The 27,940-nt window shown below is 34.2% G+C and overlaps 1 protein-coding gene across 2 annotated transcripts; it reads right to left on the reverse strand.

The window, feature by feature from the left end:
- Nucleotides 1–271: 271 nt before the first annotated feature.
- Nucleotides 272–25,918, reverse strand: TMEM106B (transmembrane protein 106B). Of its 2 annotated transcripts, none has more exons than XM_032287079.1 (8): nt 25,701–25,918; nt 22,066–22,284; nt 18,577–18,640; nt 12,032–12,191; nt 7,926–8,066; nt 7,309–7,358; nt 6,458–6,511; nt 272–5,730 (listed from the first exon to the last, which is right to left on the reverse strand). In XM_032287079.1, exons 2-8 carry the CDS (start codon nt 22,280–22,282, stop codon nt 5,592–5,594), a joined length of 825 nt encoding a protein of 274 aa, XP_032142970.1. In that variant the 5' UTR covers nt 22,283–22,284; nt 25,701–25,918; the 3' UTR covers nt 272–5,591. The 2 variants fall into 2 exon arrangements, with proteins under 2 accessions (XP_032142970.1, XP_032142971.1); XM_032287080.1 differs by lacking the exon at nt 25,701–25,918 and adding an exon at nt 24,810–24,829.
- Nucleotides 25,919–27,940: the final 2,022 nt, after the last annotated feature.

Genomic DNA, 27,940 nt, shown 5'->3' on the forward strand with positions numbered 1-27,940 from the left:
GGTGTGGAACCAACCTGCAATATCTCCAAGGTATGTCTATAATAGCAAGAGAAATTTCATGTATGAGATAAATTCCAGAGATATTACAGAGGTAGAATGAATGAAACTTGAGCACTGATTGGAAGTTAAGTGAATGAAAGAAATAAACCAAAGATAATGCTAAAGTGGAGTTCAGGTAAGGACTATAAGGGTTGAAAAGATTAAAGCTAAAAGATTTTCAATATATACACGATTTGTTTATGTCAAGGAAATTTCAAAAGCGTAGCCACAATACATGAGTGATACAAATTTTATTTTTCATGCTAAAATTTTTTACAAATTTTATTGTGTCATACACAATTACAAGAGTAACTTACAACTCAATTAAAAAAATAGCATTTTGGGGACATTTCTATTTGTTTGCTACTATCATAAGCATGTTTTGTTACATGAACAGCAATAATAATTACAATTACAATTACAGAACTGCTTAATTCATAAATGTAGTAAATGTGTCATGATGGAGGCCATTATATAGTATAAACAGTAAGTGTCCAAACCTATTTTCACATTCTATGTTATTATTTATTATATAATAAGAATCAAAGATTAGAATCTAGGTAATACCATCATTCAAATATCTGACCAAGTGGATCACGTGCGCAAGCATGTCAAATCATTTTCCAAACTCGTTCACAGTTTAGTTCTAAAGATAAATATAAGACAAAACATACAAGGCATGGCTTGTTGATAATTTATGCCTAAAATCATTATATGATAAAAATCTGCATCTTTTGGAACTTGGCATTTGTTTCATCTGACACAGTAATAAAAAAGATGAATAATACTATCAGCACTTGGAATTATCCAACTACAGCTGATATAGTATCTCCCAGACTTCTAGTTTCTAAAATTCTGGGGGAAGTGGGACAATTTGAACTATAACAGTCTACATGGTAGTAATATTACCCTTTGGCCATTGGCCCAATACTAATCCTTTTTTTTTTTTTTTAATATACAAAATATGCTGAAATCATATCTCTTAAACACATTTCAATTAATGTAATTAAACAGAAGGTAACAGCTTCCTTTTAGAAGACTCAGAGTTAGTTATGAAACATTTGCCATATATTTGTTAAATTAATTTATGGAAGATTTTTATAGTCAAATATAGATCATACTATATTTTTCAATTTAGAGTCTGTGATAAACAGACAAACACAATCAAATTAGTTTTAAAAATGGAAATTACCATTTTTATCTCTTTAGTAACTTTAATCACTTGATTTTATCCAATTTAAGGACGAACTTCAAAAATCCACTGTGAAATCTGTATTCTGACTCGGCACAAAAATACACAGATGTTAGTTCTAGTTACAAATTTCAGCTGACAAGTGAAAATTTCACTTTGAAATAAGTAGATCTGAGATACAGAAGTTAAATTTTTGATGTAAACTCACCATAAATATATTGTTGTAATGTAAAAATAATTTTTTAAAAGAAATGTTTAGCAGTCTTTTTACTCCACCATCTCAAATATGTAAAATTTTTCCTAAAAGAAAATAGTCTAAAATAAACATCTCATCTGAAACCTGATTTTATAAAAAAGGGAGAAGAAATAAAACTAATTACTCTTATATGTACTTGAACCAAGTAGTTGCTGCTTCCAGATGTGAGCTAAAAATCATGACCTAATGACATAATGGTAAGCAACCTTTTGCTTACAACCCCAATAACTTGAAATTCAATTCATATTGCTTATCAAAGACCCATATGTATTTGTAAATTTAAAAATTTGCATCTTTTAAAAAGTAACTGTTTTCTTAAATAAAATATTATATAAACTGTTTATTGTAAGAGCTTTAAAAGACAAACAAAGTGGAGTAGGGGAGAGTTGGGCAAATGTCCTGCAAGAAAATATCTAGAATTATATCACAATAATAAGATTAAGAACCATGAAGGATTAGGCGAAAGTTTCAAGTCTCCTAATATGTTACTTTAATTGTGTTTTTGATCGTCATCTCTTACCAATTTGAACACTGCAATGTTCTTTCCAAACTGTAAATCAGACAATCTGAAGTGTGCTATATTTTACTGTCATGATACTTTCAGAGAAAATAATTGCTTCATTGGTCTAAACAAAAAAGGCACAGAAAAGCTGTACACAAATAAATACAGTCATTTAAATGTTTCATAATAAGGATGGTTTAGTAATTTCAAGCAATTTATGTGGTATCTAACATTTTTATACTATTCCTATTTCATATCTCAAATATATTAATCTCTATTATTTATAGATAATTTGCTCTGACAATGGATCAGTCTTTATTGGAATGATGAAGAGGCACTAAATTTTAACAGAAAATTAAGCTACAGATTATATTCCAAAGCCTTTTACAAGTGTTCATTCTCCATTTAAAATACTTTACAAAGCAACTTAATGCTACCAAAATCTTAGCCCAGCAGTATTAGCAGTATTGTCACTAGTATTTGAACTTTTCCTCTAATTTTTAATCATACCAATCTGAGTCAGCAGGGATTTCCAATATGTATTTTAAATGATAGAACACAGATATGGGAGACAGAGAAACTAGGTCTGGCTCCAATTATACTACTTACTAAAAATGTGATCTTCAGCCAGTCCTTCAAATTCTTCATGCCTTTACTTCCTTTTATAAAAAATAAGGAGCCCATCACCCTACTTTGTTTGACTCATGGGACTGTGGAAAATCATGAAAACATAGGAAAGAACTCTAAAAAGGGCCAATGTGCTATCAACATACAGAGGTTGGCTATAGTACTGGATTGTGTTAGAATGACCAGTCTACTAGGGTGTAATTTAAAAGAAAGTTGGTCCAGGAAGTATCAGAAAAATTTCTGTAACACACCTTTGTCATGTCCTCTAAATAAAGTCTGAAAGCAGTTTAGAAAAGTGTACTGATATCTATCCTATTCCCATGGAAGAAATCACACTGGACATTGACCTACGAAAAGCTAAAAGCCTCACTCACTCTTTCTAGATTTTTTATGGCTATACGTCTGCTTCACCTGAATGTGTATTTGTAGTTCTATTAATTTACAACCTGTTTTGTTCCCAACTTACTCTGACAGTTACTTAACTCTCTCTGAAAGTAGTCACATGCCATCTTATATTTCTCTTCTACCTTTTTACTTGTTTCAAATTCTTTGTTTTTTTGACTCAAACTCCACTGAAACTAGATGTAGTTAAAAAAATTTAATTCAAAAGATGAAGAAAAAAGATTCAAACCTAAGTGACTAAAAGCAAATGTTTCTTCTACTTTCCATCCTTTTCAGGAGATACTGTGTACATATTCTAATAGGATCTAAGAAGCTCAGATCATGAGAAAAATCTGTTTAATTTATACAATGTAATTTTCCAAGGTTAAAAGACACAAGCAAGAAAACAAGGAGTGATTTATGTATGAGCATATCTAAAAGATAATTCTGAAGAAAGGAATGGTGATAATGAAGTAAATGGGACATGAGGACAGGGTAGGCACATAATAGAAAGGATATGATAAAATGTCTTTAACATTTTTTTTTTATTTTACCCAGTCACTAATGTGTAAAATTTACTCATTTTAGTAAAAGTGTAGTTAAGTAGATAAATGTGAAAGCAGGCAGAAGACTGTTCACATATAAGAAAGCAGATTTGGAAGCCCTACTATGGATACAGGTGATTTTTGAAGTCACATAATAAAAAAATTTTGAGACAAAATGGAACCTACATCATACATAGACATAGATCATGTCAAAATGAGAAAATGAGAAAGATATAAAAAATACAATCAATGTAGCAGAGAGGTATGCAGTATTAACGAAAATGGTAGTAGTCAGAAAACATAGCAGAAGAAAAATGAAAATAACGATTTTTTTTCTTTTACTAGAAAGGCCATAATGAACTTAAATAATTGACTTGAGTTTAATAGTAAGAATGGTTTGAGTTAGCAATGAATTAAGGAAAGACTAGTTAAAAAAAAAAAAAAAGCACATTTGACTCATTTAAGATTCACGCAGGAAAACTTGGAGAAAATAATATAACAAATAAGGGGAAACCCGAATGTGTTTAAAGGCAGAATTAAACAAATACAGCTACGTTTTATGGTTGAGAGAGTCAGACTGATAAACAGGCTGTTTCACACCTAAGTTAGGCACTTAGGGATGGGGAAAGGGAAACCTGATTTCTGTCACTAGAAAATAGGAAGAAATTAATCTCAACGCACCTACTTTTTTTTTGGTATCATAATCACTCTTACACTTAGTGATATATATTTTAAATGTCCCTAGAACTTGGTAAGTGAAAAGACAAAAAAATAAAAACAAATGAAAAATGATACTGAAAATACAAAATGCTGAAATAAGTCAATAATCTACATTTGAAAACAATTTTAAATAAAATCAAAACCAAAAGTAGAAAACTATAAAAAATAACTACTAGAGACAGCATATTCCAAATGATGTGCAAAGTGATTAAATTTCTAAATAGGCTTTATTTGGATATAGCCAGCTTCATTTAATGACAGAACTTCTTGAGCAACTTCTGTCAAAAGAAATAATTTTCTCATCTGAAAAAGTCATAAAATTGGTAATTGGGTATCTAACAGTTGTAAAACATGTCTACACCATTCTTTAGTATGAAAAGCAACATAAAAAAATGGAGCATCAAAACATTTGATTTCAAATTTATTTTATATGCCAGATCCAACATGTAATTGGAACCTATTCCCATTCTATGGGTTTCTTAATTTTATTTTCCTATTTATTATATTTTTATGAGAAACTTGTTTTAATGAATCTGTACCACTTTATTTGACATTTACTAAAGCTGTACGAAAGCCATGCACAGTTTATTTACAGTATTGTACATTAAATGTTAATGTCTGAAGATCACACAAAGATTTCACAACACTGTAAGTAATACAGAAAGATGTGTAAAAACGTATTATTTAGGGTGTTTCAAAAATTTTAGGTATGGAATTTTGCAAAGATTATTTTGGCTTATAAGTGTTAGGCAATCACTAACTTGAAATACGTCACAAAAACATGCAGATGATTACAGTTTCAACAAATGAAAAGCTATAAATGTTTAGCTAAAAGCTAAAATATTTTGTAGCTGAAATACTACCATATAACAATGGGAATTTATAAAACAGGAAAAAAGGTTATTCTTTAAAAGTTTTCCATGAATAATAGACTTTTGGTAATTTTCTATAAAAACATTCAGAAATTAAGTTTCTCAAATTATGTTCATCACCAAAATTGTGTTTTCAGTAGTGACTTGAGCTATGACTTTTATATAACTATTGTCCTACAGCGGAAGTCTCAGCTTTTCCCTGTAGGGGACAAGCTGCGGAAGGAAATCAACCAGTAACTTCAGATTCAAGTAAAAGATCCTAGTACAAATACATCATTAACACAGAGTGGAGAGTTACAAGAACTGCAGGTCCACATATTTTTAACTGTACTCTTAAAATAGAAGTGTAAACTTTAGGTTTGTTCAATTTAAGATCTCCTATTAGGAAATATCTCTTCATTGAGAGTATAGGAAATATCAATAGATATTTCTTCTTTAAATCCATCTCTTACAGTTTTTACTGTTGTGGCTGAAGTACATTTAAATACTCAGACTGCCCCAACTGATAAGTTGTGTTTCTTCCACAGTCGACATACTGATACCTCTCCTGGGATATCTGTTCAGAGTGGCCAAAGTATGTTGTTGTCACAGTAACTCTAAAAATAATGTAAGTGGGGAGAAACATTTAATAGTTATATTAGAAGTTTTTCCATAGTGAGACTACTTTTACACATGAAAATTCTCTCCCAGAAGAGATCTAATTAATGATAATGTTGTTCACACAGACCTCTTAAGGAATATTTCCCCAATAGACAACAAAAATGATGGCTGAGCCAGCCCTATCGATGTAATTACATGTAATAAGTATAATATTTTAAAGCAATTATCTTCTGTTAAAAATACAAAAGTTCTTTATATGCTTAAAAGTGATCATGGTTCTCTTACTAAAGAAAAAAGGTTAATCAAACATCAGCTAATGGTCAAAATACCAACCTGTAACCAACAGTGTTTTATTGGCTAAGATAACACCCAATTTATACAAACCACTAATATTACCTCTCCTTATTACAGTTAATGACTATTTATCAAGGGAGTAAGGAACTGGATGTCAGGCTCAGTTCGCTCTGTTCTTTTCATTTTTCGGAACTCTTGTGATAACCAGATTCACTATTTAGAAGTCATGTAGTCTTTCACTACTTCTCTGAGCAACTACTTCCTAATTTTTAAAGTGGGTGATAGTTATTGGACCTCATAGCACTCTTGTTAAGACTTAAAACCCAACTGAGGTGGCATTTATAAAGATGTTGTGTATATTATTAAGTCAGTGTCATCAGTCTAAAATTTTAATAAGAAATATCTCTTTCAAAACAAATTCATACTTACTGCATCATGAGTACTATATTATGCACTTTGATGGATATCAGAGTACAGAAATCACTGTTAAAGAAATTAAATTGTGAACAAATACAAGTTAGTACATTATAAATTTAAAATACTCCTTCTTATATTAAAGCTAACAGAGATGCTATCTAAGATTATATAGTAAGCATTTGTTGGTTGAACATTTTGTATACTTCAAACAATGATATATTCATGACTTCCTATTTGAAAAACATGTATGTACTCGTATCACTGTAGCCGCAGAGTTGTTTAAATGCAGGCTATAAATTACTTAAATATTTTGCTTTTCTGAATTTCTATAAACCCTAAAATTCTATATCTAAGCGTAGTCAAAAGATAAAATTAATTATTATAATTAATCATAATTCTTAAATAATTGATTAATGATTTTTTTTACCTAAAAAGAGTAAATAATCATTTAGACCCATTGTAAAAACTGCAGAACTTCAAACCATTAAGCAAACCAATAATCATTGGCATTTTTAGTTCCCCCATACTAAAATATCAACACAAGACAGTTTAAGAATATGCTTTTTATAACATAGTAACTAAAAATAAAGCGACATTGTATATATGACCCTAAAGCTGAAAAATAAATTTTAAATGTGTGTGTGTGTGTATACACACACACACACACACACACACACACACACACACACACACAAATATTATATATGTTGAAAAAGAGAAAACAGAGAGGACCAGAAGCCAGAAAAAATACTGCATAATGTACTCTTTCTGACTGATTGTGGAAATTTAAAAATATGTATATTCTTTATACTTTACACACTTCATTATTTGATAATAAAAAGTTAATACAAATCAGAACTTACTACATATAACTCATTTCCTCTGCTATAATAGTAGGTACTGTGTAATCAATCTGAAAGGTAAAAAAAAAAGGAGAAAAAATCAGTAGAGAAAAGGATCAAAACATCAAATATTTCAGATATATTTCATAACTTCAAAGAATTAGAAATTTTTCCCTTTACAAGCTTGATTCTTAAAGATTTCATCTTATATGTTTATAAGACACATTAATTTTCTTCCTTTTTTTTTTTGAGACAAGGTCTCACTGTGTCACCCAGTTTTGAGTGCAGTGGTGCAATCATGGCCTGCAAGCCTAGATCTACTGGGCTGAAGTGATCCTCCTACCTCAGCCTCACCAGTCGGTGGGACGACAGGTGCACACTACCACATTGAGCACATTTTTGTATTTTTTGTAGAGACAAGATTTCACTGTGTTGCCCAGGCTGGTCTAGAATTCCTAGGCTCAAGTAGTCCACCTGACTCAGCCTCCCAAGGTGCTGGGATTACAGGCATGAGCCACTGTGCCCAGTAGACACATTTCTACATCAAGTTTTTGGGGAAATCCCCCACCTTCTTCAAGTTATATGATATACAAAGTTGAGATTCCTTTAACTCCTCCAAAGTATTTCATGATACTTACTTGTTTCATATCAAGTGGACCAATATTGGTTATGTTGTTTAAGCGTGCCTTTCCAATAACTGTTTTTGAAAATTGAACTTGGGCAGTGATGTTTTCAACCTCGACAGAATAATAGTTATTGTTCGTTATGTTTAGTGTGTTCTACAAAAAAAGGAGATAGAAAATGTACAAGTTAGCTAAAAATAAACATATAAATATGTATTTAAAATTAAAGAAAGTAACTTCAGCTGTGGCTATGCTTCATTATTAAAGAAAAGACAGTATTACCGAAATGTCAAAGAAAATTAAACCAATTATTTAGTTTTATGCATGAATACTATGTATGTAATAGGCCTAGAATAAACACATGACTCAGCATTAAAAAAAAACACACAGAAAAATGTAGTTTCAGAATATGGACAAATGAATGTCAGAAAATGTATTTGTGGCCTTAGTGAATGTTCAATACAAATAATTTTAAGATTTAATCTACATTTTTACAAATATATATATATATATATATACATGTCTCCACAAACTATATTAGTAAGCTGTTTCCAATACAAAGATGATCATTTAAAATGTTCAACAGTACCTAAAATCTTTTTTGTTTAAAAGAAATTGCTATTTAAACTTATATAGTAGTAGAGATTTACATCAGCTCACTATGAAGAAGAAATGGGGTAGATTCAAGTCTTGTTGGCTGGAAAGAAATGTGGTTGCATCACTGATATGCTTAAGTAACAACTAATAGCTAGGATCACTGTCTAGTTTTCTAATTTACAACTACAGCCTCAAATTGCTTTAGAAAATAGTCATTAAAAAATTTAAAAATGTTTAATCAAAAAATGACAGATACAGAAATGATCTGAAACATTCATACCAAAAGGTATCATAAACAAAATCAGTAGATACTAAATTAGAATATTTGTAAGCATCGGTTTATAATCTATAATATGCATAGAGCCCTTACAAATTGAAAAGAAAAAGACAAAACTCTAACAGGAAACCAAAAAAGAACAAAGGATATACATAAAAAAATACAAAGCTAAATGACTGAGAAATATTTTACAATGCTCAAATTCATTTATAGTCAGAAAAAAGGTAATTTAAGTAAAAATGCAATACTGCTTTAAATTTCTAAAACTAATAGAATTTATAGAAAGCAACAAATTCTATTCTTGGCATGGATATGGGCAAAAGGTATATTTTTGTATTGCTAGCAATATGTGAAGTGTTACAGCCATTTTGATGAGTAATTTAGTAATATAGATTAAAATTAAAATTATGCATAGACTTTGATGTAGCAATCCTACTTCTGAGCAACTATTCCACAGAAATAAAAACATTAGAATGCTAATGACAGTGTTATTTGCAATTGGAAGAAAAAATCCTGAAAATAAAATGAATTCTATTCATAAAAAGAATCAATAAATATATTGTCCTTATATGTAATATTATGAAGACATCAAAAAGAATCAATTAAGCCAGATAATTAGGAAAGATTTTTACAAGGTATTAACAAATGTGAAAACCAAGATGCACATAAATACTAAATTATATTTTTTAAAATAATGATTTTATTAAGCTGAATATGTGAGTGTATATGTAAACATTAATATGTTAATATGAATATGGAGAAAGATATACAAAGATACAATACGGGATGAGTTGAAGGAGAGAAAACAGTTTTAGTAAAAAGGATAAAAAGAATATGCTAGAGTCAGCAAATACATGATTCCATTTATGCAGTCCTTTACACTGGTATAGTCACAAATGTAAAGAAATTTCAAAAAAGTTCTCAAACATAGTAACCTTATCTAAATATATAAATATTTCATTTACTTGGTTCTTAATTCCCATGTCAATTTCATTTCTAGACAAGGTAGGAAAGAGGTTGTTAATTTGAGGTCAGTGGATCTTCTAATAAGACCAAGGATTGATTTAGAAGAATCTTGGAAGTCTCTGTATATACAAACTTATGCTGGTAAATGTCTTTTTCTAAGTTTCACTAGAATATTTAAGGGATTGATGATGTAAAACGTGGAGAATAAAAATACTTATGAGAATTAAGACAAAGAAAAAATAAGACAGAATAAATAAAAATGCAGTAATAAAGGTTAGACATTTTGCTGCCCAGAGTAGTGAGAAAACATTTAATTTAAAAGATGAAAACAGATCACAGCCATTACTAACAAAGGCCCTAAACTACCTATGATCTTTAATTGGCAAATGTACTTTCAGGAATTTATCCTAAAGAAATAAACAGAAATGGAAACAAAATTTAAGCACAAGACGTTTTCTGAATATTTGTAACAGCAAAATTAAACATCCATTAAGAAAATGGTGAATAAATTATAATGCGATCATGTAAAAGACTACACAAGACCATTTAACATGGGAAAATGTACTGTGATCTCAGTTGAAATGTGCATTTGTGTACATGCGAATGGGTGTGTGTGTATTAACGTGAGAATGTTTGATTATATTTGTAAATGCATATGAATTGTTCGTAAATCGCTAATAGTCTGAACCAGGTAGACATAAAAATCTTTATACATGATGGGAGTTTTCAAATGTCATATAATGAAAATTAAATATTTTCATAAGTAGAAAGACAAATGTTACTAAAAAGTAGTACTACTAATTACGCTACTCATTTTAAGAAATCAAAACAGTCCCATTTTCAAAATACTAAGAGACAATGTACAGAAAATTTAGCCTCTTATCTGTCTAGTTAAAATTAATGTTCATCCAAATAATAATCTTATTTTTCATTTAATGTTCAGTCTGTCTCAGTTTAATTACGTGGCAGTATTCTAAGATGTCAGGATTTCTGCATAATTATTTAAAACAAAGAGCATAATATTCACATTTAATTATACTTTCTGGTATTTAAAAGAAAATGTCACATGGTTTTTTATTATTTATTAGTACATATTTATGGTATTTGACACTAAAAAAGGCTTTGGAGATAGGCTAAAAAAAGCCTGGCCTATGTTTTAAACACTGCATGAAAAAGAAAATATGTTCCTTGTTCCAAAGGGCTAAGTGAGAAAATACCCAATAATTCCCCAGGGGTGTGAAACAATTTACAATTAGCAATGTGTCATAAATGTTTTATTCATATATATATATTTTATATATATGATACATAATATATTCATATATACATATGAATATATATATATATATAATATATATATATATTCCTGTGTTGTTGTTTTTAAAGAAAAAGCCCTTAAACTGGCAACTTTTGATAGGAAGCAATAAGGATACACGGATCCATGGGAGTTATTTTTTCTCTGTAATTAAGTAGCAATTCCACTTTAACATACCATTCTGTTTCACTTGCTGTCCCAACAAACCTCCCATTCCCAGCCACCACCACAGACATCTCTGCCTCAGCCTTAACTATGCCATGCACCTTTGCAAGAAAAAACAACTGTCCCTCCTCCCGGCAGATCACTGTCACACAGATATATCTCTTGGCTGGCCAGTATATATCATCCCCTTTCCTAATTCAATAGTTAGCAAACCATGCTCTTTTCAAACAAACGTTAACATGTAAAACAGGTAGAAGACCTCTTTGAGGTTTTGTTTGTTTTGTTTTCATGAGTAGCAAAGCTAGACAGACCTTCCAAAAACAATATCCTGAGAAACACACAGGGCATTTTCACATACGCTAATTTACAAAAGAGAAACTAGTCATTTGTATTTCATCTTTAAACCTGATAAAGGAATGGTCTGTTAAAGATGGCAAAAAATGTATTTCACCAAATACAGTGAAATGAAAATGTTACATTTATAAAACCTATCAAATCAACTGTCAACACTTTGCTAGAAGTTATTCCGAATCAAATGTTGAAAACTAAAATGTGGTACCTTTTTTCATTAATTTAATTTCAAATGCTAAATGATTCTGTATATAGAGAATTGCCGGTATTTATTATTGGTATTTTTAGCAGAACCAGAAATGGTAGAGAAAGTCAATACAGCAAAGGCGTAAGGAAAGTACACTGACCAGTGTCACATTTAACAAATACCTTCTCAATAGTGACAAAGGTGCTTCTTAGTAGGACAAAAGAATGAAGTTAAACACAGTTTTCATATAAATTTATACTTACTGTGATATTTAAATATATTGTACGTTTCTGAACATCATAACTAACATAGGCTGATTTTACACCAATGTATTTTACGTCGATGGAGCGAGGGAAAAGGAAAAACACAGCCAATCCGGAAAGGAGCAGACAGACAAACACAGAAGCCATCACATACAGCTTTCTGAAAAGGAAAAGAGAGTATTTAATTACATGTGCATCAAAAATTATATCATGTAACATTAGAGAATATATGTTCAATTTCTGCCATATATCAACAGCAACATGTGTAAGACACTAAACGTTACCAAATTTTCATATCTGAAAGTACTGGGTATAGCTGTGTCTGAATCTATTACGTACTAAGATGTTCTCCTTAAAGGATGAGACTGGATGGGCACGGTGGCTCATACCTGTAATCTCAGCACTTTACGAAGCTGAGGCAGGCGGATCACAAGGTCAGGAGTTCAAGACCAGCCTGACCAACATGGTGAAACTCCATCTCTATTAAAAATACAAAAATTAGCTGGGTGTGTGGTGGTGTGCGCCTTTAATCCCAGCTATTCAGAAGGCTGAGGCAGGAGCAATGCTTGAACCCAGGAGGTGGAGGTTGCAGTGACCCAACTGCACTCCAGCTTGGGTGACAGAAAAAGGCTCCGTGGGGAAAAAAAAAAAAAAAAAAAAAATCACATTTTTGGAGACTGAGATTTTGGGCTTAAAATCAATAGAGTATTTACTTTAGTGACTGCCAGAGCAGTTTTGACATTAGAATCAAGCTCAGGAGCTTCATACAAATACACATTGCAAAACTCCCTCTGAATTCACTGAAGTAGAATTTTCACATGTGAGTTTTGCCATTACATGATTCCCTAAAGCGACTGTTTATCAGAACCATCTTAAAAATAATAATGATGGGGGAGAGAGAACATTAAGAAAAATACCTAATGTATGCTGGGCTTAGTACCTAGGGGATGGATTGATAGGTACAGCAAACCACCATGGCACACGTTTACCTATGTAACAAACTTGCACATCCTGGATATTTTTAAAATATAAAAAAATAATGACATAATCACATACCTCATCAATGATTCTTACTGTGATTAGTCTTTTTTTGAATATCCTCACCTCAAAGTACTTATGTACTCAGGTTTAAAAATACTGAGTTTACATTGATCAACTCTGCTTTGAAGGTGTGAGATTTTTTTTAATCAAGAAAAGAGATATTATGCAGGTTTAAGACAAGGAAAAAGAAAACTAAACCTTACATGCCTTTGCCATTCTTCTAACTCTCCTGAAATGTATTTCTTCTGTTTCTTGCTCTTTCTCATCTTTGTAGATAAAACTTTCCTCTGTTCAAGGTTAACCTCAAAACCAAAGTTTCAAATAACTATTTCCTCTTCTCTCTAACATACAAGCCCTCTATTGGATGCCCACAATATCCTGTTTTGTTTCTGAGTCTTGCATGCCAATTACTTCCTATTTTCTTTACATACTCGTCATACAAAAATTTTCCATTTTATTGTTTCTTCCATTCTCTCTTCACCACCAAGTCCTTTCTAAATGCTTTCATGGATTTAATCTTTGTATGCATTACAACAGCTATGAACGTGCCTCCTGCAGATATTATATAAATATTTCTGAGTATTTTAAATTGCCCTATGTAAAAAGAAAGCAAACTGGTTTATTAACAAAACAAGCAAACACAAATTTGCTAAGTCACTGCTACTGTGATATTGTGCTGACCTAGAGCCAGAACCTGAGCAACGCCATTTTATAAGATAAAGCTGTGTTTGGCTTCTGTAAATAAAGCTGCTAGTTTGCTCTGAAAAATGCCCACTATGTAAAGCTGCTTAAACTTTGCTTATCAGTAACTGCTCTCTGTGGCCCTAATGTGACAGGCAAGTAGTCCTAATCCACGGCTCCTGCGACTTGTAATAAGTAACTAAGGTCTGTGATTTCTACCTTACCCAGATAATGTGTAAACAAATGTTTATCTTGACTTCTGTAAACCAATTAAGTAACAAACGGAATGACAAAAGTTCCCTGGCCCTTGGAATATCCGGAGCCCTTGTCTCCGCCCAGGAGGTGATTTACAGAATCCACTAGCCCTCGGAATGTCTGAAGCCTTTTCATCCCCATCGCCGCTCTTCACCCCCAATCCCAAGGTGGTTTTTCAGGTATAAAAAGTCTTGGCACCTTCCTTTCGATGCCACAGGTTGGAGAGACATGAGTCCTCTGTGGTCGCCGGCATAATAAATGACCCTGCAATCTGGCATACTTTTGTCTTGGTGCTAACTTTCTATGCTCGGTCCAGTATAACACTACTAAGTCCATACTGTTGTCCCGAGCAAACAAAGCAGTTCCCACTCACTTATTTTGGACTCTCTCAAACTGAGTAGGGTAGTGTTCCCCACTGGATTACCTAACAGGAAATTTAAACATATCTTTAGTACCTATAATATGCCATAAAAAGGCATTAAATATGTTTTAGTACCTACAATATGCCAAAATGTTAGTACCTACAATATACCATAAAAAGGTATAAGAGTTTAAAATCATCATAATAAAAATCTGAACTTTGTTGGATTTTTCTAGACTTTCGTGTTTTATTTTTAATTACTTATTGGCGTGTGAACTCATCATAATCTATTTAGTGCTTTTGGCCTATAAATCAGTCCTAGTTGTGAATAAATGAATCATGTTCTAAATTACTCTACCAAGTTTGTAGCCATAACAAGTACTGTTGAACCTGGTGGGACAATAAAACATTCCATGTAGTATTTCATTCTGAATTGAAAAACTGGCTGGTTGACTGGCCATATACATTCATTATAAAGTTCATGAATAATGATAATCCTGGGAGTTATAAGGTGATGATGGTTATGAAAGTTGTGTGGTATATCTGCAATTAAGTTAGAATTCCATTTTTGCCATTTCCTACCCTCAGTATTTAACACAGTTTCTTCTTCCTCTTTAAAATGCATGTTTGAGGATTAAATGACACAGCTAACGTATACAGACAAAAGCAATTGATAACTATAATTTTCTGATAATCTCACCACAACTCACAATTTTTAAAGAAATAAAGATCCAAAGTTCTCAAAATATTATAATTTTATTACAAATTGAGAAACAACTGTTTCTGGCCTCTGTGGACTATTCCCTCTGTTTCTATTGAGTGGTCTTTCCTCAGCCTCGTATATGTTCCTCACATATATGTTGATCAGGAAGCAGCTGCAGACTTAAGGGCACCCTCTGCAGCTCTCTACCATCTGGTACTCAGCCCTGCAAACTCTAGTCATCTTGGCTTTCTAGACTCCCAGCTCCATCTCCTCAATTCAGGGAGACCACCGAGCTCTGCCTGGGTTGGCTCCTTAACTTGTACTGCAGCCTGGAACCTTCTCAGACAGTAAGCAAGTACAATCATAAAGCTTGCTGGTGCAATCATAGGGCTTATCTGCTTTGTTTTTGTATTCTCAGGAATCACTGCACTATGCTGGCTGATGTCCACTGTCTGAAAATATTGTTTACTATATATGTCCAGTTTTTTAGTGATTTCAAGTGGGAGTATTTCAGGCATTATTCTATTTTGGTTGAAAGTGGAAATTCCAGTTTCTTTGATTTTGTATCTCTTTGCACTTAGTGCTAAAAATCTTGTTCCCTAAAGACATTTACATAATTTCTTATTTACTTTACATATAAAATTTGCAAACTACACCAAAGGTACTCCTAACACTGCACCTATTAAGTACAGTTTAAAATTTGTTGTGATTCTCTTTGCCATCTGGAACACAACTTACATTTACAGTCATAACGTTTTCAAGTCACTTAAAATAATTATTTCAGTTTCATCAGTGTCACAAGCTTGATCTACAGTTAGAATACTGTTTTTTTTTTGTCTCAATTTTTGGCAGTTACTTTAACTTTTCACTTTTTATGTGATGTAAAAAATATGTACACAGATATAAACACACGTATACACACCTTACTTGCTTATCCACTCCCTCTTCCAAATTTCTTCCCCAGGTCGGAAGGGAATCAATTGTATTAGTTTTTGGTTTTGTCCCATTGTTTGTCTGTTTGTGTGTATATGTGTGTAGGTGTGCAGGTGTGGTGTTTTCAAATAAAAACATATTCTCAATATCATACTGCAGTAATACATGGTTCTTAATCCATTGTACTATTAAGTACCTGTAGTATCTTATTCCATCAGTCGTCTATTATTGGTATTTACATTGTTTCCAGTTGTTGGCTTCTGCAAACATTGGCACAATAAATAATTTGTGCAAATACCATTTACCATATTTGACAACTATTTTTAGAATAAATGTTTTCAAAGTAGGATTCCTGAACCAAAAAGTAAATGCAGATGTAATCTGGCAAATAATGCCAAATTCCTATTCACTAATAGGGAATGAATATACTTGTTTTCAGTCAGTACTGCCAACAAAGTATGTTGTTAACATTTTGGATTTTTGTCAGTCTAACAGAATTGGCATCTATGTGTAGTGTTAATTTGCATTTATATTACAAGCAAGATTGAACATCTTTTCAGATATTTAAAGGCCATTTGCATTTCTTTTTTGTGAACTAGCTGTTCGTAGCTTCTGTTTTGCTGTGGAGGTTGGCCTTTTCCTTCTCAAATTCTGAGGTTCTTTATAGAGTATTGTCCCTTTGTCTGTGATATGATTTGCAAACATTACCTCCCAGTTTGCTATTCGTATTTTGAATTTCGTTAAGGCTTTATCTTCATCCTGTAAGTGTATCTTGTCAAATGTACCTTTTCTGCACTCAAAATCATAGGTGAAAAAGTTCTCTCACTTTTAGGTTATAAAGGGATATCCTAATTTCCTTCATACTCATATCTGTCTATACATTTTGTAATAAAGGGTCAGATTGACTGTTTATAAAATCCTTGGTTCATTTTATTTTCCTGATTATTAAATACATCACTCCACTGCTTCTTTGTTTAAGGCACTGTGGTCAAGAAGTAGTAGCATGTCAATCTGATTTTCTAAGCTTTTTAAATTAATTGATCCTTTTGCCTGGGTATTTAGGAGTTTTGTTGTTGTTAACCTTAAAGTTGAAGAATTTCACTAAAATGAGTTGATGTTTTTCAGGATTGTGGTGTGTTTCAATATGTAGGTCTCTGTGTTTTTAATGTTTTGCATTTATTTCTTCAGTTCGGTTCCTATAGTTTGCTTCTTCACACACTCCAATTACATACATACTCAGTTTTCTTTGACTCTTAACACGTTTTCTCACAAATCCTTTACATTAATTTGTTGTGTATGTTTTCATTCTTCCTGTTTGTGCTCTATTTCTCTTACTGCATTTCCAATGTATTTGTATTTGTGTTCTTCCAGTTTTGTGGAAATGTTTTTTTTCCTAATTCTTTCCAGAGGTCTATAAATTGATTTCACATACTCTCATTGTGTAGTTATCTCATTTCTGAGCTTCTCAATTTCTGCCTTATGCTGTCCTGTTACAGCTTCTACAGTATTAAAGTGTTCATCTGCTCTTCTCATAAGCCTTTATTGTCAGCATTTTGTTCCGCTTACTTTCTTCAGCTTCTTAAAAATTATATTTGTGTAATGCTTTATTGCAATCCTTTCCAGTTACTCATGTTTAAATGAGAAGAGCTTTTGTATTTTTAAGAAAATGTTCCATTTTCGGTGATGGAATATGCCAGTGTTGCTTTGCTAGTTTTACTGTTGAAGGGCTCCATCCTCTGTTGATAAACAAAGTATCTGAAAACATGGCCTCCATGTATATTTATCTCCACAGTTTTGAGATGATCTCCCTAATATCTGAGTCTGTTCTCTCCTTTATTCCTAACTCTTGTCCTGTATAAATTGGATTCTACTCAACAACATTTTTCCTGAGGATGTGTATCTGTATCCTTTTGCAAGATTTTTTGTTTTGCTATTTCCTAAGGTCTAAAGATACAGGATGGTCCAGTTTCTTCTTCTCAAAGATGGTTAATAGGTCTCTGTGGTCTTTTTGTACTTTGTCCAAGCTAGAGCATGCAGAATCTTGTCATTTTAACAGATAATTCTTGGAAATATTTGCTGAGGGTCCTCTTCTTTTGGGACATAGTATTTGCTTTGTGTATCCAGGCTCATAGGATGCTTAGGAGCTCTCTTTTTGCTTTCCTTCACAACCTCCACACAGCTGCTAAGCCAGTTTGGGTTCCTGGTATCATCCTGTTTAAAAACCAGTTTTATTCTGGGGTCGTGGAAGACACCTTATCATCCAATTTTTAATGAAAATTGCATATGTGTGTGTGTGTGTGTGTGTGTGTGTGTGTTTCCTACTGCTATTCTAGATCTATTTCAATAGATTTGAGAAGATAAAGATACCACACTGCTTTCAAGACCTGACCCCAACCAGAAATTCCTTTTTTGCTTGTCTGTTTAAGGATACGAAGCATATTATGGCATAATTTAACAGCGTGACAGCATTTTTCCTTTTAACAGTTTTAATAGTTTCAAATTATTTATATGTAATTTGAAAAAATACAAAAATAAAACATAGAACACTGACATAATCTTAGAATCACTTACGTTCTTCTTGGCCTTAATCTCTGATCACTATATGGAATCAATGCCACCAGTTGGTTTTCTTGCCCTAAATGTGAAAGAAGTAGGTTTAGAAATTACTATGATTAATTAAAAATATAATAGCTCCCATCATAATCTGGTTTGGAAAGACCAGAATATCATCTGGCACTCATCTCTTTAGTAGACTGCTCTCTAAGTCTTCAGAAATTACCCAGCAGAAGTTCTAGAGAAGACAGTGTGTTTTTCATATCTACTATAAAAAAAAAGTATAACAAATGAGGGCTGTATTACTTTTTCTTCCACTGAAAAAAGTCTAACAAGTCCCAGCTTTCAGAAGAGCTGAATTTACCAGGCCCTCCTTCAGCTTCACTGTTGTCCATTAAGATTCTGATTTGGTTGTCCGGATGATAGAAGAAGAAACATACTGCTAATCTCCCATTCCTGGAACCTCTATCATTGCAGAGGTTCTTACACTGTCCCACTTGAAAACCAAAACCAGCTTTTGAAGTAGGAGTCTCAAGTTTTAAGAGCCCCCTACATAATGAGCCTTCCAGGGCCCTTTCAGGTCTCACCCCAAACCACATTAAAGTCACTTCAAAATCCATTTCTTTCTTTCTTGGGTTGAGCAATATGCATAAGCCTTAATGGATAAATGGACCTTTAAATGCCAATTTTATAATCTTAATAGAAGTTGACTTATCATATTAACTATTAAGGTACCAGATAGTCAAATTCTCTTCCAAAGCTTTCTAAAATGCTTCTTCCCCCCGACACTTCTATACTCTTCCTCTCATCTGTGCTCCCCCAACACACATATATATAATTATACAATTACATATAATATGGATATCTGTATCTTTGTGTGTTTATATATCTCACCTTATTTAGTGATATTCATTTGGCTAAAACTACAACCCTGGTTAAAACCAGCCCTCTGCTCCTATGCATGTATCCACACAGCTAAACATGGACAGGTAGAAACACACAACAATACTCACTGGTTTCATTTTTGATGGCTCATCTCAAATAGCACTTAATGATGTCAACAATCATACTACATTTCCCACGTTCATACTCTCAATCTGCCTCTCTAAGACCACAATTTTATAACTACAACTCTCTCTTCAAATCTTTAATATCTTACACTATCCTAATTCGTAGTTCATTATGTGATAAACAGAAGAGGATTTCCACAATCTTCTATTAACAAGCCTGTCCACTTTTCTGCTTCTGTGTCCATACTTTATCTTCTCTCTTATTACCAAGAATAAACTACCCATACTTATAACTTAACTTTTATAGAAAAAAGAGCAGCTCTTTGCTTAGATTTGTGCACTAGATCTGCCCTTTTATCTATTCAAGGACATTGCTTCAGTAAATCTCTTATCTCCAGAATTACCAATGTTTTCTCTAAAGATAATTCTCATCAGCATGCAAACATCTATTATTCACTCCATCTTATTAAAAAAATCCCTCTCCTGACCTCAGAGCCCCTTCCAACCACCACCATCTTTTCTCTTCTATGGAGTCAAATTTCTCAGAAAATCTGTTTTCTCTATATATAACATCTCCTATGCACTCTTGAGCCTACTCTATACATGCTACACATGCCTTTACCAAAACTGCTCTTTAAAACTCTCCTGTAGCCTCAGTATCAGCAAACCCAATGGCCAGCTCTCAATCTTCACATTACATGATCTATCAGTAGCAACCAACGTTGGTCACTCTTTCCTCCTTGGTATATCTTTTTCACTTACCTTCCATGATACCAGACACAGTGATTTCCTCCTCTCATTCTAGCTGTTCTTTCTCAGGATCCTTTGTTAATTCTTTTACTGACCTTGATATACTACAGCGTCTCAGGATTCAGTGCTAGGGTCTCATCTTGCTCTCTGCACCAACTAGCTTGGTACTGTCATTCAGGTGAGCTTTAAGTGTCATCTATAAATTGATAACTTGAGGCTGGGCCTTGCCCTTGAATTCCTAACCCTTATGATAACTAACAGCCTACTGAACATACCCATTTCCATGTCAAACAGGCATCTCCAAATACATACGTCTAAACTGGAGCTCCTGAACTCTCCTGTGACATATACACTCAAATCCTTGTTTTCCATTTTAATAAACTGCTGCTACATTCTCTCAGTTGCTCAGACGAAAAACAAAAAACTTTGGAATCATCCTTGATTTCCTATTTTCTATACTCTGTATCCAGGTGGCCAAAAAAGTTTACTGGTTATAACTCAAAAATGTAACCAGACTGCTAAAACAGTACTCCTCCATCTCCGAGCCTGGTGCATTAATCCCTTCGACTACAGTAATTATTTTATTCTCAAACAGCTCCTATCCTGTGAAGATAAAGCCATCATACTCAAAGGTCAATGCAAATGTAAACTTCAGTTCCAACCAACAGCATTTTTGAAAATCTGTTATACTTCATACTTGCGTTTTGTCCTCTTTCCCTAGGTGTCTTCAAGGTCACATATCAAATTTCACCAAGAAGATAATGAGAACAGCATAAGGTATCTTAACTTTTTCTGCTTATTGCCACTGTGCCTAAAATAACTTGTAAGCAGCACATAGCGATTATTTCCTTCTGCCTTCCCCTGTGATATATCACAAACAATTTTTTTTTCAATTTGGCTCATTTTTACATATCATCCCTCTTCATAGAATTTCTTTTAGAAATGACTGATTAGGGCATAGCCACCTTATTCTTCCTCTTAGAGAATCAATTAAAAATATTAGGTTAGCCAGGCGTGGTGGCTCACAGCTATAGTTCTAACACTTTAGGAGGCCAAGGCTGGATGATCCCTTGAGTGCAACAATTTGACAGCATCCTGGTAAACATGGGGAACTCCAGCTCCATCCTTATTATTAAAAATAAAGTTTTAAAAATAACATGACAGAATAAGCTTCCTTACACATTAATTCTGGCTGGGCATGGTGGCTTACTGGTATAATCCCAGCACTCTGGGAGGCTGAGATGAGAGAACTGCTTGAGGCCAGGAGTTCAAGACCAGCTTGGCCAACAAAAGTGAAACCTCATCTCTTAAAAAACTAAAATTAGGCCAAATTACTTAAATTGTTTCTAACATCTGATACAGCAAAGTAGCAAAGTAACTATGATATCATCCCTATAAATGCCAAATAGGATTAAAAGTTTTCATTTACCAGACAGTGAATATCTGCTATAATAGTAGGTGGGAAAGAAAAAATACTGGAGGTAGTGAGGTTGTTTTCCTTAATAATTTAGGAATTAATCAATTAATATTTAATTAATAATTAAATATTAATTTAATTTAATTAATTAACCTTGATTAATTTTTTTTGTTTGTTTCTTTTGCATCTTTTTGCCTGAAGATAACTGATGTTTCAACTTTAATTCTAAGTCTTCTAAAACAGGTGGTTACTTACACCCATAGTTTTTATAATATTTGAGCAAATATCTGAAATCATTTTTTAAAGGGAAAACAATGCGATAACACATACCCCTAGGAATTCTTCCAGTTCCCTGACAAGTAGGGCAGGTGACACTATCTCTTCCTGTAAATTCCACATATGGAAACTGAGAGACATCTCCATTTCTTCCGTCTTCATTATGGACTTCACTATTAACCAATCCATTCCTCATATTTTCAGATGTGACTCCATCAAAAGCATCTTCTTTGCTTGAATGCAAAGGCAAATGAGAAAGAGACTTTCCCATGTCTACAGAAAAATAAAAATCTTATAGTAAACTTCAGGGAAAAGAATACATTCAAGAACACTATGAGATATTTATGCTAATTAATTTAGAACAGTCAAGCAAAAGTCAAACTCTGTAAAATATCTGAAGGGATTTACTCTGAGCCAAATATGAGCGACCAAGGCCTCAGCCACAGTCTCAAGAGGTCCTAGAAAAATGTCCTCAAGGTAGTTGGGTTACAGCTTGATTTATACATTTTAGAGAGACAGAAATTACAGGCAGAGGCATGAATCAATACATATAAGGTATACATTGGTTCAGCACAGAAAGGCAGGACATTTTCAAGTGGGTGTGGGAGGCTAGGGGGTGTCCAGGTCATAGGTGCATAGGTGGATTTAAAGATTTCCTAATGGAAGTTGTTTGAAAAGGGTTAAACTCTACCTGAGGGGCTGAAGTCAGCAGAAAGAAATGTTTGAAATTAAGACAAAGGGAGGAGGTTGTGGAAGCCATGGTTCTTTTTATGCAGATGATGCCTCCAGGTAGCAGGCTTCAGAGAGACAGATTGTAAATATCTCTTATAACAACCTAAAGTATTCCAGGCTCTTCCTTAAATCTCTGCTGGATTAGAAAAAGATCTGGAAAGGAAAGGGAATTCTGTACAGAATGTGGATCTTCCCCACAAGAGACAGCTTTGCAAGCCCATTTCAAAGAAATATGTTTTTGGGGTAAGATATTTTGATTTCTTTCAAGATCTGCTATCTGTCAAGTGATGCTACATTAGAGTCAGGTTGAGATTTGATGTCTTATTGCTACAAAGAGACTGTTTTGTTAGTCTTAAGATCTCTTGTTTTGATTAATGCTGGTCAGTTGTGTTTGAATTCCAAAGGGAGAAAGGTATAATGAGGCATGTTTAATCCCCTTCCCCTGCCTTTTCATCATGGCCCAAACTACTTTTTTAGGTTTACTTTGGAATGCCCTTAACAGAGAAGGGGGGGTCCATTCAGTCAGTTGGGGGGCTCAGAATTTTATTTTTGGTTTACAGAACAAACTTTAAGAGAATGTTCAAAGTGTCTTTTGGATTAAGATTGTATCTAATCAAAATAATGTCTGAAACAAGAAATCCATTTACCAGAGTCCAGAAGTGTTTTTTTTTTTTTTAACAAAATAATATGAAATGATATCCTATCATGCTTATGATGAGAATGGGCTTTCAAAATATTAACATTTGACAAAAGTCTACCTCTGCAGGTTCTCTGAAAAGAAACATGCAGGTTTCATTTTTCTTAGAGTAAAATAAAAATACATTCTACCTTTTAAATAGTCGGCACTAAAGGCAAAAATTGCTTTGCACAGACAATAATAACTAGGTATTAGATGTATATCACCAGGTAACTTCAAAGTTGTATGTTTCAGCCTCTGAAAATTCACGCACCTTGGTGATAAATACAATCAACACTCCTTTCATCCTTAGATTTCTTGCTTTAAACATTTAAACTTGCAACAACAATAAAAAGCCCTAAAAATTCAAAATCATGCAGGTTTTTTTTCATTCAACAGTTGACAGTTAAAGTTATAAAGCCAACATTCCAAAATGTTACATATAATTTACCAATACAAAGCAGCGAAATTTAGAACACTAACTTTAAAATTTCAGGATAAAAGTATCAAAATAAGATGGGGAAAATAAAGTACAAATGTAAAATCTAAGTGCAAATAAATAATTAGCACTAGTGCCTACACAAAAATAACTTCTGCAGGTAGATAATGCAGTAACATTACACTTAAGGTCATACAATTTTAAAGCTCAAAAGAACTTAATAGTCATATAATACACCCTGCTATTTTTCTGCTTATATTCTGAGAAAAAGTTAATAAACTAAAAAAGCAAAACTTAAAAATAACATAATTGTACTCTTTCTAAATTTGATATATCTTTTCTCGGTTCCTAAAAAGTTTACAAACATTATACAGATAGTACTTCTTTCAGAAATTCTCACTTAACAGATATTTCAAATAAGTCAATTCATCCTATAGTATGAAGAAAATTTTACTTTCTAAACTTGGCATGCCTAATAGGAGGTTGCTTGGTGGGTACAATGTGTGTTGCTCAAGTGATGGATGCACTGAGGGCCCTGACTTCACCAGGACGTCGTGTATCAATGTAGCAAATTGCACTTGTACCCCATGAAAATATCCAAAATAAATACAAAGTTTAAAAAAAAATTCCATGCCATCTACTTGTTGCACTCAAATAAACCGAATAAAAACATCTATATAAATAGTACACACACAGAACTGTAAAATGAGATTTTCACTATTTCAAAAAAATCTATGTATGTATAAAAAACACGGCTCATTTAAATGCAAAACCACAAATGATTTGCGACTTAATCACTGTCTGAATTTGGCTCAGTGACACAATACTCCAGGCAAATCAACACCTGCCAGCCACAGGTAGGTCAGAGAATTATTAACATCATTGTCCACACACACTGTGACCTTGGGGTCTATGCGGAACACCAGATGTACTGGGATCATCGGGCCTTACCAGCAAGCCTTTAAGGACACCCTTTCAGCCTCAGAGACACGCTGTCTGGGATCTCCGTCAATACAGCCAGGCTTTAAGAAATACCTTACTGGAGGGCATTGGGAGAAAAAATACAGAAAGACAAACTCAGGTGGCTCTCCGTTTGGGCCTGTTTTCTGTCCTAATCTAACAGCTGACCTGATTGATTCTGCTTTAGGTAGATGTTTGGACAAATGCCAGACTTTGTCAGAAACCAGGAATCCCTTGCTTTCTCTGCTAGATTTTCCTTAGCAAACTAACAAGTTTAACCACTTTTATTTATTCTTGGAGACTCAGTGGTTTAAAAAATGGGTGCTAGACCCTTTTTCTCCATCTCTCTATTATAGCGATTCCTTACTTTACTGAAAGCCAACATGGATATCAGATTCAGTTTGGAGAGAAAAAAATAGATCACAGCACTCCATCCAATTTAAATGGCTCCTGATCTTCTGTGTAGACACTGGTTTTAGTTCTGAAAGGGCTTGAGAATGGGGGAAACCAGCGCCTTTAAAAAAGCTCCATAACCAGCAACTAGTACAAAGCCTACTCTGTAAAGCTGAAAAATAAGATCCCAGCAACACAGCAAGAAAATTCTTCAACAGCAAAACCAAGGGGGCCACCTGGCGCTCAAAGTGTGAGGGCCTAGAGGCAACCCACAGGCTGGGCTCGGGCCGCAGCCCAGAGCTCCTTGGCTGGGCCTCATAAGAGGCGACACAACACCTAGGTCACAAGCCCAGAGCACCGCCTGTTCCTGCGGCGGGCCCGGCATTCCGGCGGCCTCCCCTCCCTGCCAGGCCAGGCTCAAGCTATGGCGCCGCCGCTCAGCCCCGCTTCGGAAGGGGACCTGGGGACTGCACGTCCGGGGTCGCTCACCGGCAAGCGGGGCGCTGCGCAGTCCCGGGCTGCTTCCGCGCGGACAGAGCCGAGGACAGGGTCGCGGAGTCCAGTCCCGGGAGCCGGGGTGGGGGTGGAGCAACCGGCCTGGAGCACGGCCTCCGAGCTGGGACGGGGGAGGGGCAGGACGACTACGGCATCAGCAGAGGCAATGCGCTGCTGCTGCAACCTGCGCTGGCGCCTGCGCGTAGCACTCACGGAGGGACGGGAGTGTCCCTGGCCTGAGTGGGGCGCATGCGCCCTTCATCCTCCTGCTTGAGTCCGGAGGCTCAGGGCTTGTGATTGTGCGCTCTCTAAGGTTTCATTAGCTTTGTGTCCCTCCAGACTTCAAAGTGTGTCCACTCTAGCCACGAATTACCTAGGAATAGTCCCTTCTCCTTTTTCCCATATTAGACCATTTCCTTTTGGAAAGAGGAAAAATACGTACCATCTTCTTCAGCTCTCTCCTGAGCAGTCTCGTCGCTCCTGCAATGCTATTCGTTGCTGACGCTCTAGGAATGGGATAAATTGGTCAGTACGCTCGCCTCTTGACAGCAGCAAAGCTACGTCTGTTTTAATTTAGAAACTCTTGCCAGCTAGAAGGAAACAGCAAACTGCAAGGCCGTATTTTTGTTTTTGTTTGGATTTTTGCCTTGCCCACGCTGCCCCTCCCCACCCTTTAACTCTGGTGCTGGTTACAGGTGTGTGAGGCCCCGCCTAGGATCCTGGTACTTCAGCTCTTCACTGTGGGTTGGGGCTGCCCTTCCCCACCTCTAGGTTATTTTACTTAGAAGACAAGAACAACGACAAAGAGTCATGTTGAGGGTTCAGTGAGATGCCAATTATAGTATTAAGGGCAGACTAGTCTCATTGCGGAGAGTTTAATGTTTAATGAATAGCAGACATTGTTACAGTCACAAATAGGAGCAAGGAAGTGAGAGTGATTTATTTCTCTCTTCTAACAGGATCATTGTGTTTCAGCCATTTGGGATATGAAACTATGTAAAAGTGGGAAATACATGTCAGAACAACATACAATTTAAAGATTAAAATGAGTACTGTAGATCCACATGTGAGATAATGAGCTTTCTTGTACAGTGTTTTCAGAGACTTAAAAATCCTAAGTTTTCTGGTAGACAGTTAATATGTATCAAAACTATTAAAATGTTCATATCGTTTGGTCCAGCAATTCCACTCTTTCAGAAGTATCCTAAACCTGATGAGAACTCTAAAAAGATTTGGGAATAGGGGTGTCTATTTAAATCAACTGAATGTCCAATAAGAGACATTGATAAAATCATTATTTTTCAACCCCTTTTATTTAGTCCATATTTTCCAAAGGGGAGGGTCACGGTTTCTTCCATTAACATTGTTTGAAATTTCAAAATTAATAGGTTGGTTAAAACAAATCGGAATCATGGGCGAAAATTTTTCTCAAAATTATTGACAGTCCACCTGTGGGGTTATGATGTTCCTCTTAGAATTACTGAGTTACTGAAATTATAGAATAGCCATTTATTGAGTTTTTATAAAGCCAGTAGAAATCATGTTATAAAGATGTCATGCGAGGAGTGATAATATAAAATTAAGTAAAATCAGGATGGAAAATATAGGATACAAGGTATTATAATAGGATGCAAAGTATATTCACATATAGAACATTTATATAAATATATATTACATATCTGCCTTGAAATTGTAAGAAATATACGAAATATAGTTGCCTGTATTTTGAAAGTATATATGTTTTTTCTTTATTTTTGTTAAATTAGCAAATGGCTCTATCATGTAAGATGTATTACTTTTAAGTGAAAAAGTTACTTTTATATTTCTTTAATTCTTAAGGGAGTACTTAGTATTCTCTCAATTAACCTTATCATTTAACTTAAAACATATGGCACAGTTTCTTATCAAAATTCCTGGAATTCACATAGGAATAAGTCTTCCTGGGTGAATATTGCTGTAAGAAGCAGTGTAGTGGCTGGGTTAGGAACACAGCCTTAGAAGCCATATGGCCTGAAAATGAGCCCAGCCTGGCAGAGGTAAACAAAATCTCTGTGAGTGAGCAAAATACTTAGCCTTCTTTATACTCAATTTGTATTATCTGCAAAATGAATATAGTAATAATGTCTATCTCAAAAGGTTGTAGATGGGAGCTGATACCTGTAGGGCACTCAGTAAATATTAGATACTATTACGAAAAATTGATCATCCATATAACAGGGAAGTACTTGAAAGAC

Source organism: Sapajus apella, unplaced genomic scaffold (assembly GCF_009761245.1).
Source record: "Sapajus apella isolate SASKATOON/1434 unplaced genomic scaffold, GSC_monkey_1.0 scaffold19, whole genome shotgun sequence".
NCBI classification, from domain to species: Eukaryota; Metazoa; Chordata; class Mammalia; order Primates; family Cebidae; genus Sapajus; species Sapajus apella.

Bases quoted from the DNA above. Each gene is read 5' to 3' on its own strand.
- TMEM106B (XM_032287079.1), bottom strand. From the start codon at position 22,282: ATGGGAAAGTCTCTTTCTCATTTGCCTTTGCATTCAAGCAAAGAAGAT. The intron at 12,192-18,576 runs GTAAGTGATTCT...TTTCCTTTTCAG, and splicing joins AGATTAAGGCCAAGAAGAAC to AAAGCTGTATGTGATGGCTT. The intron at 7,359-7,925 runs GTAAGTATCATG...TTTACCTTTCAG, and splicing joins GTCCACTTGATATGAAACAA to ATTGATTACACAGTACCTAC.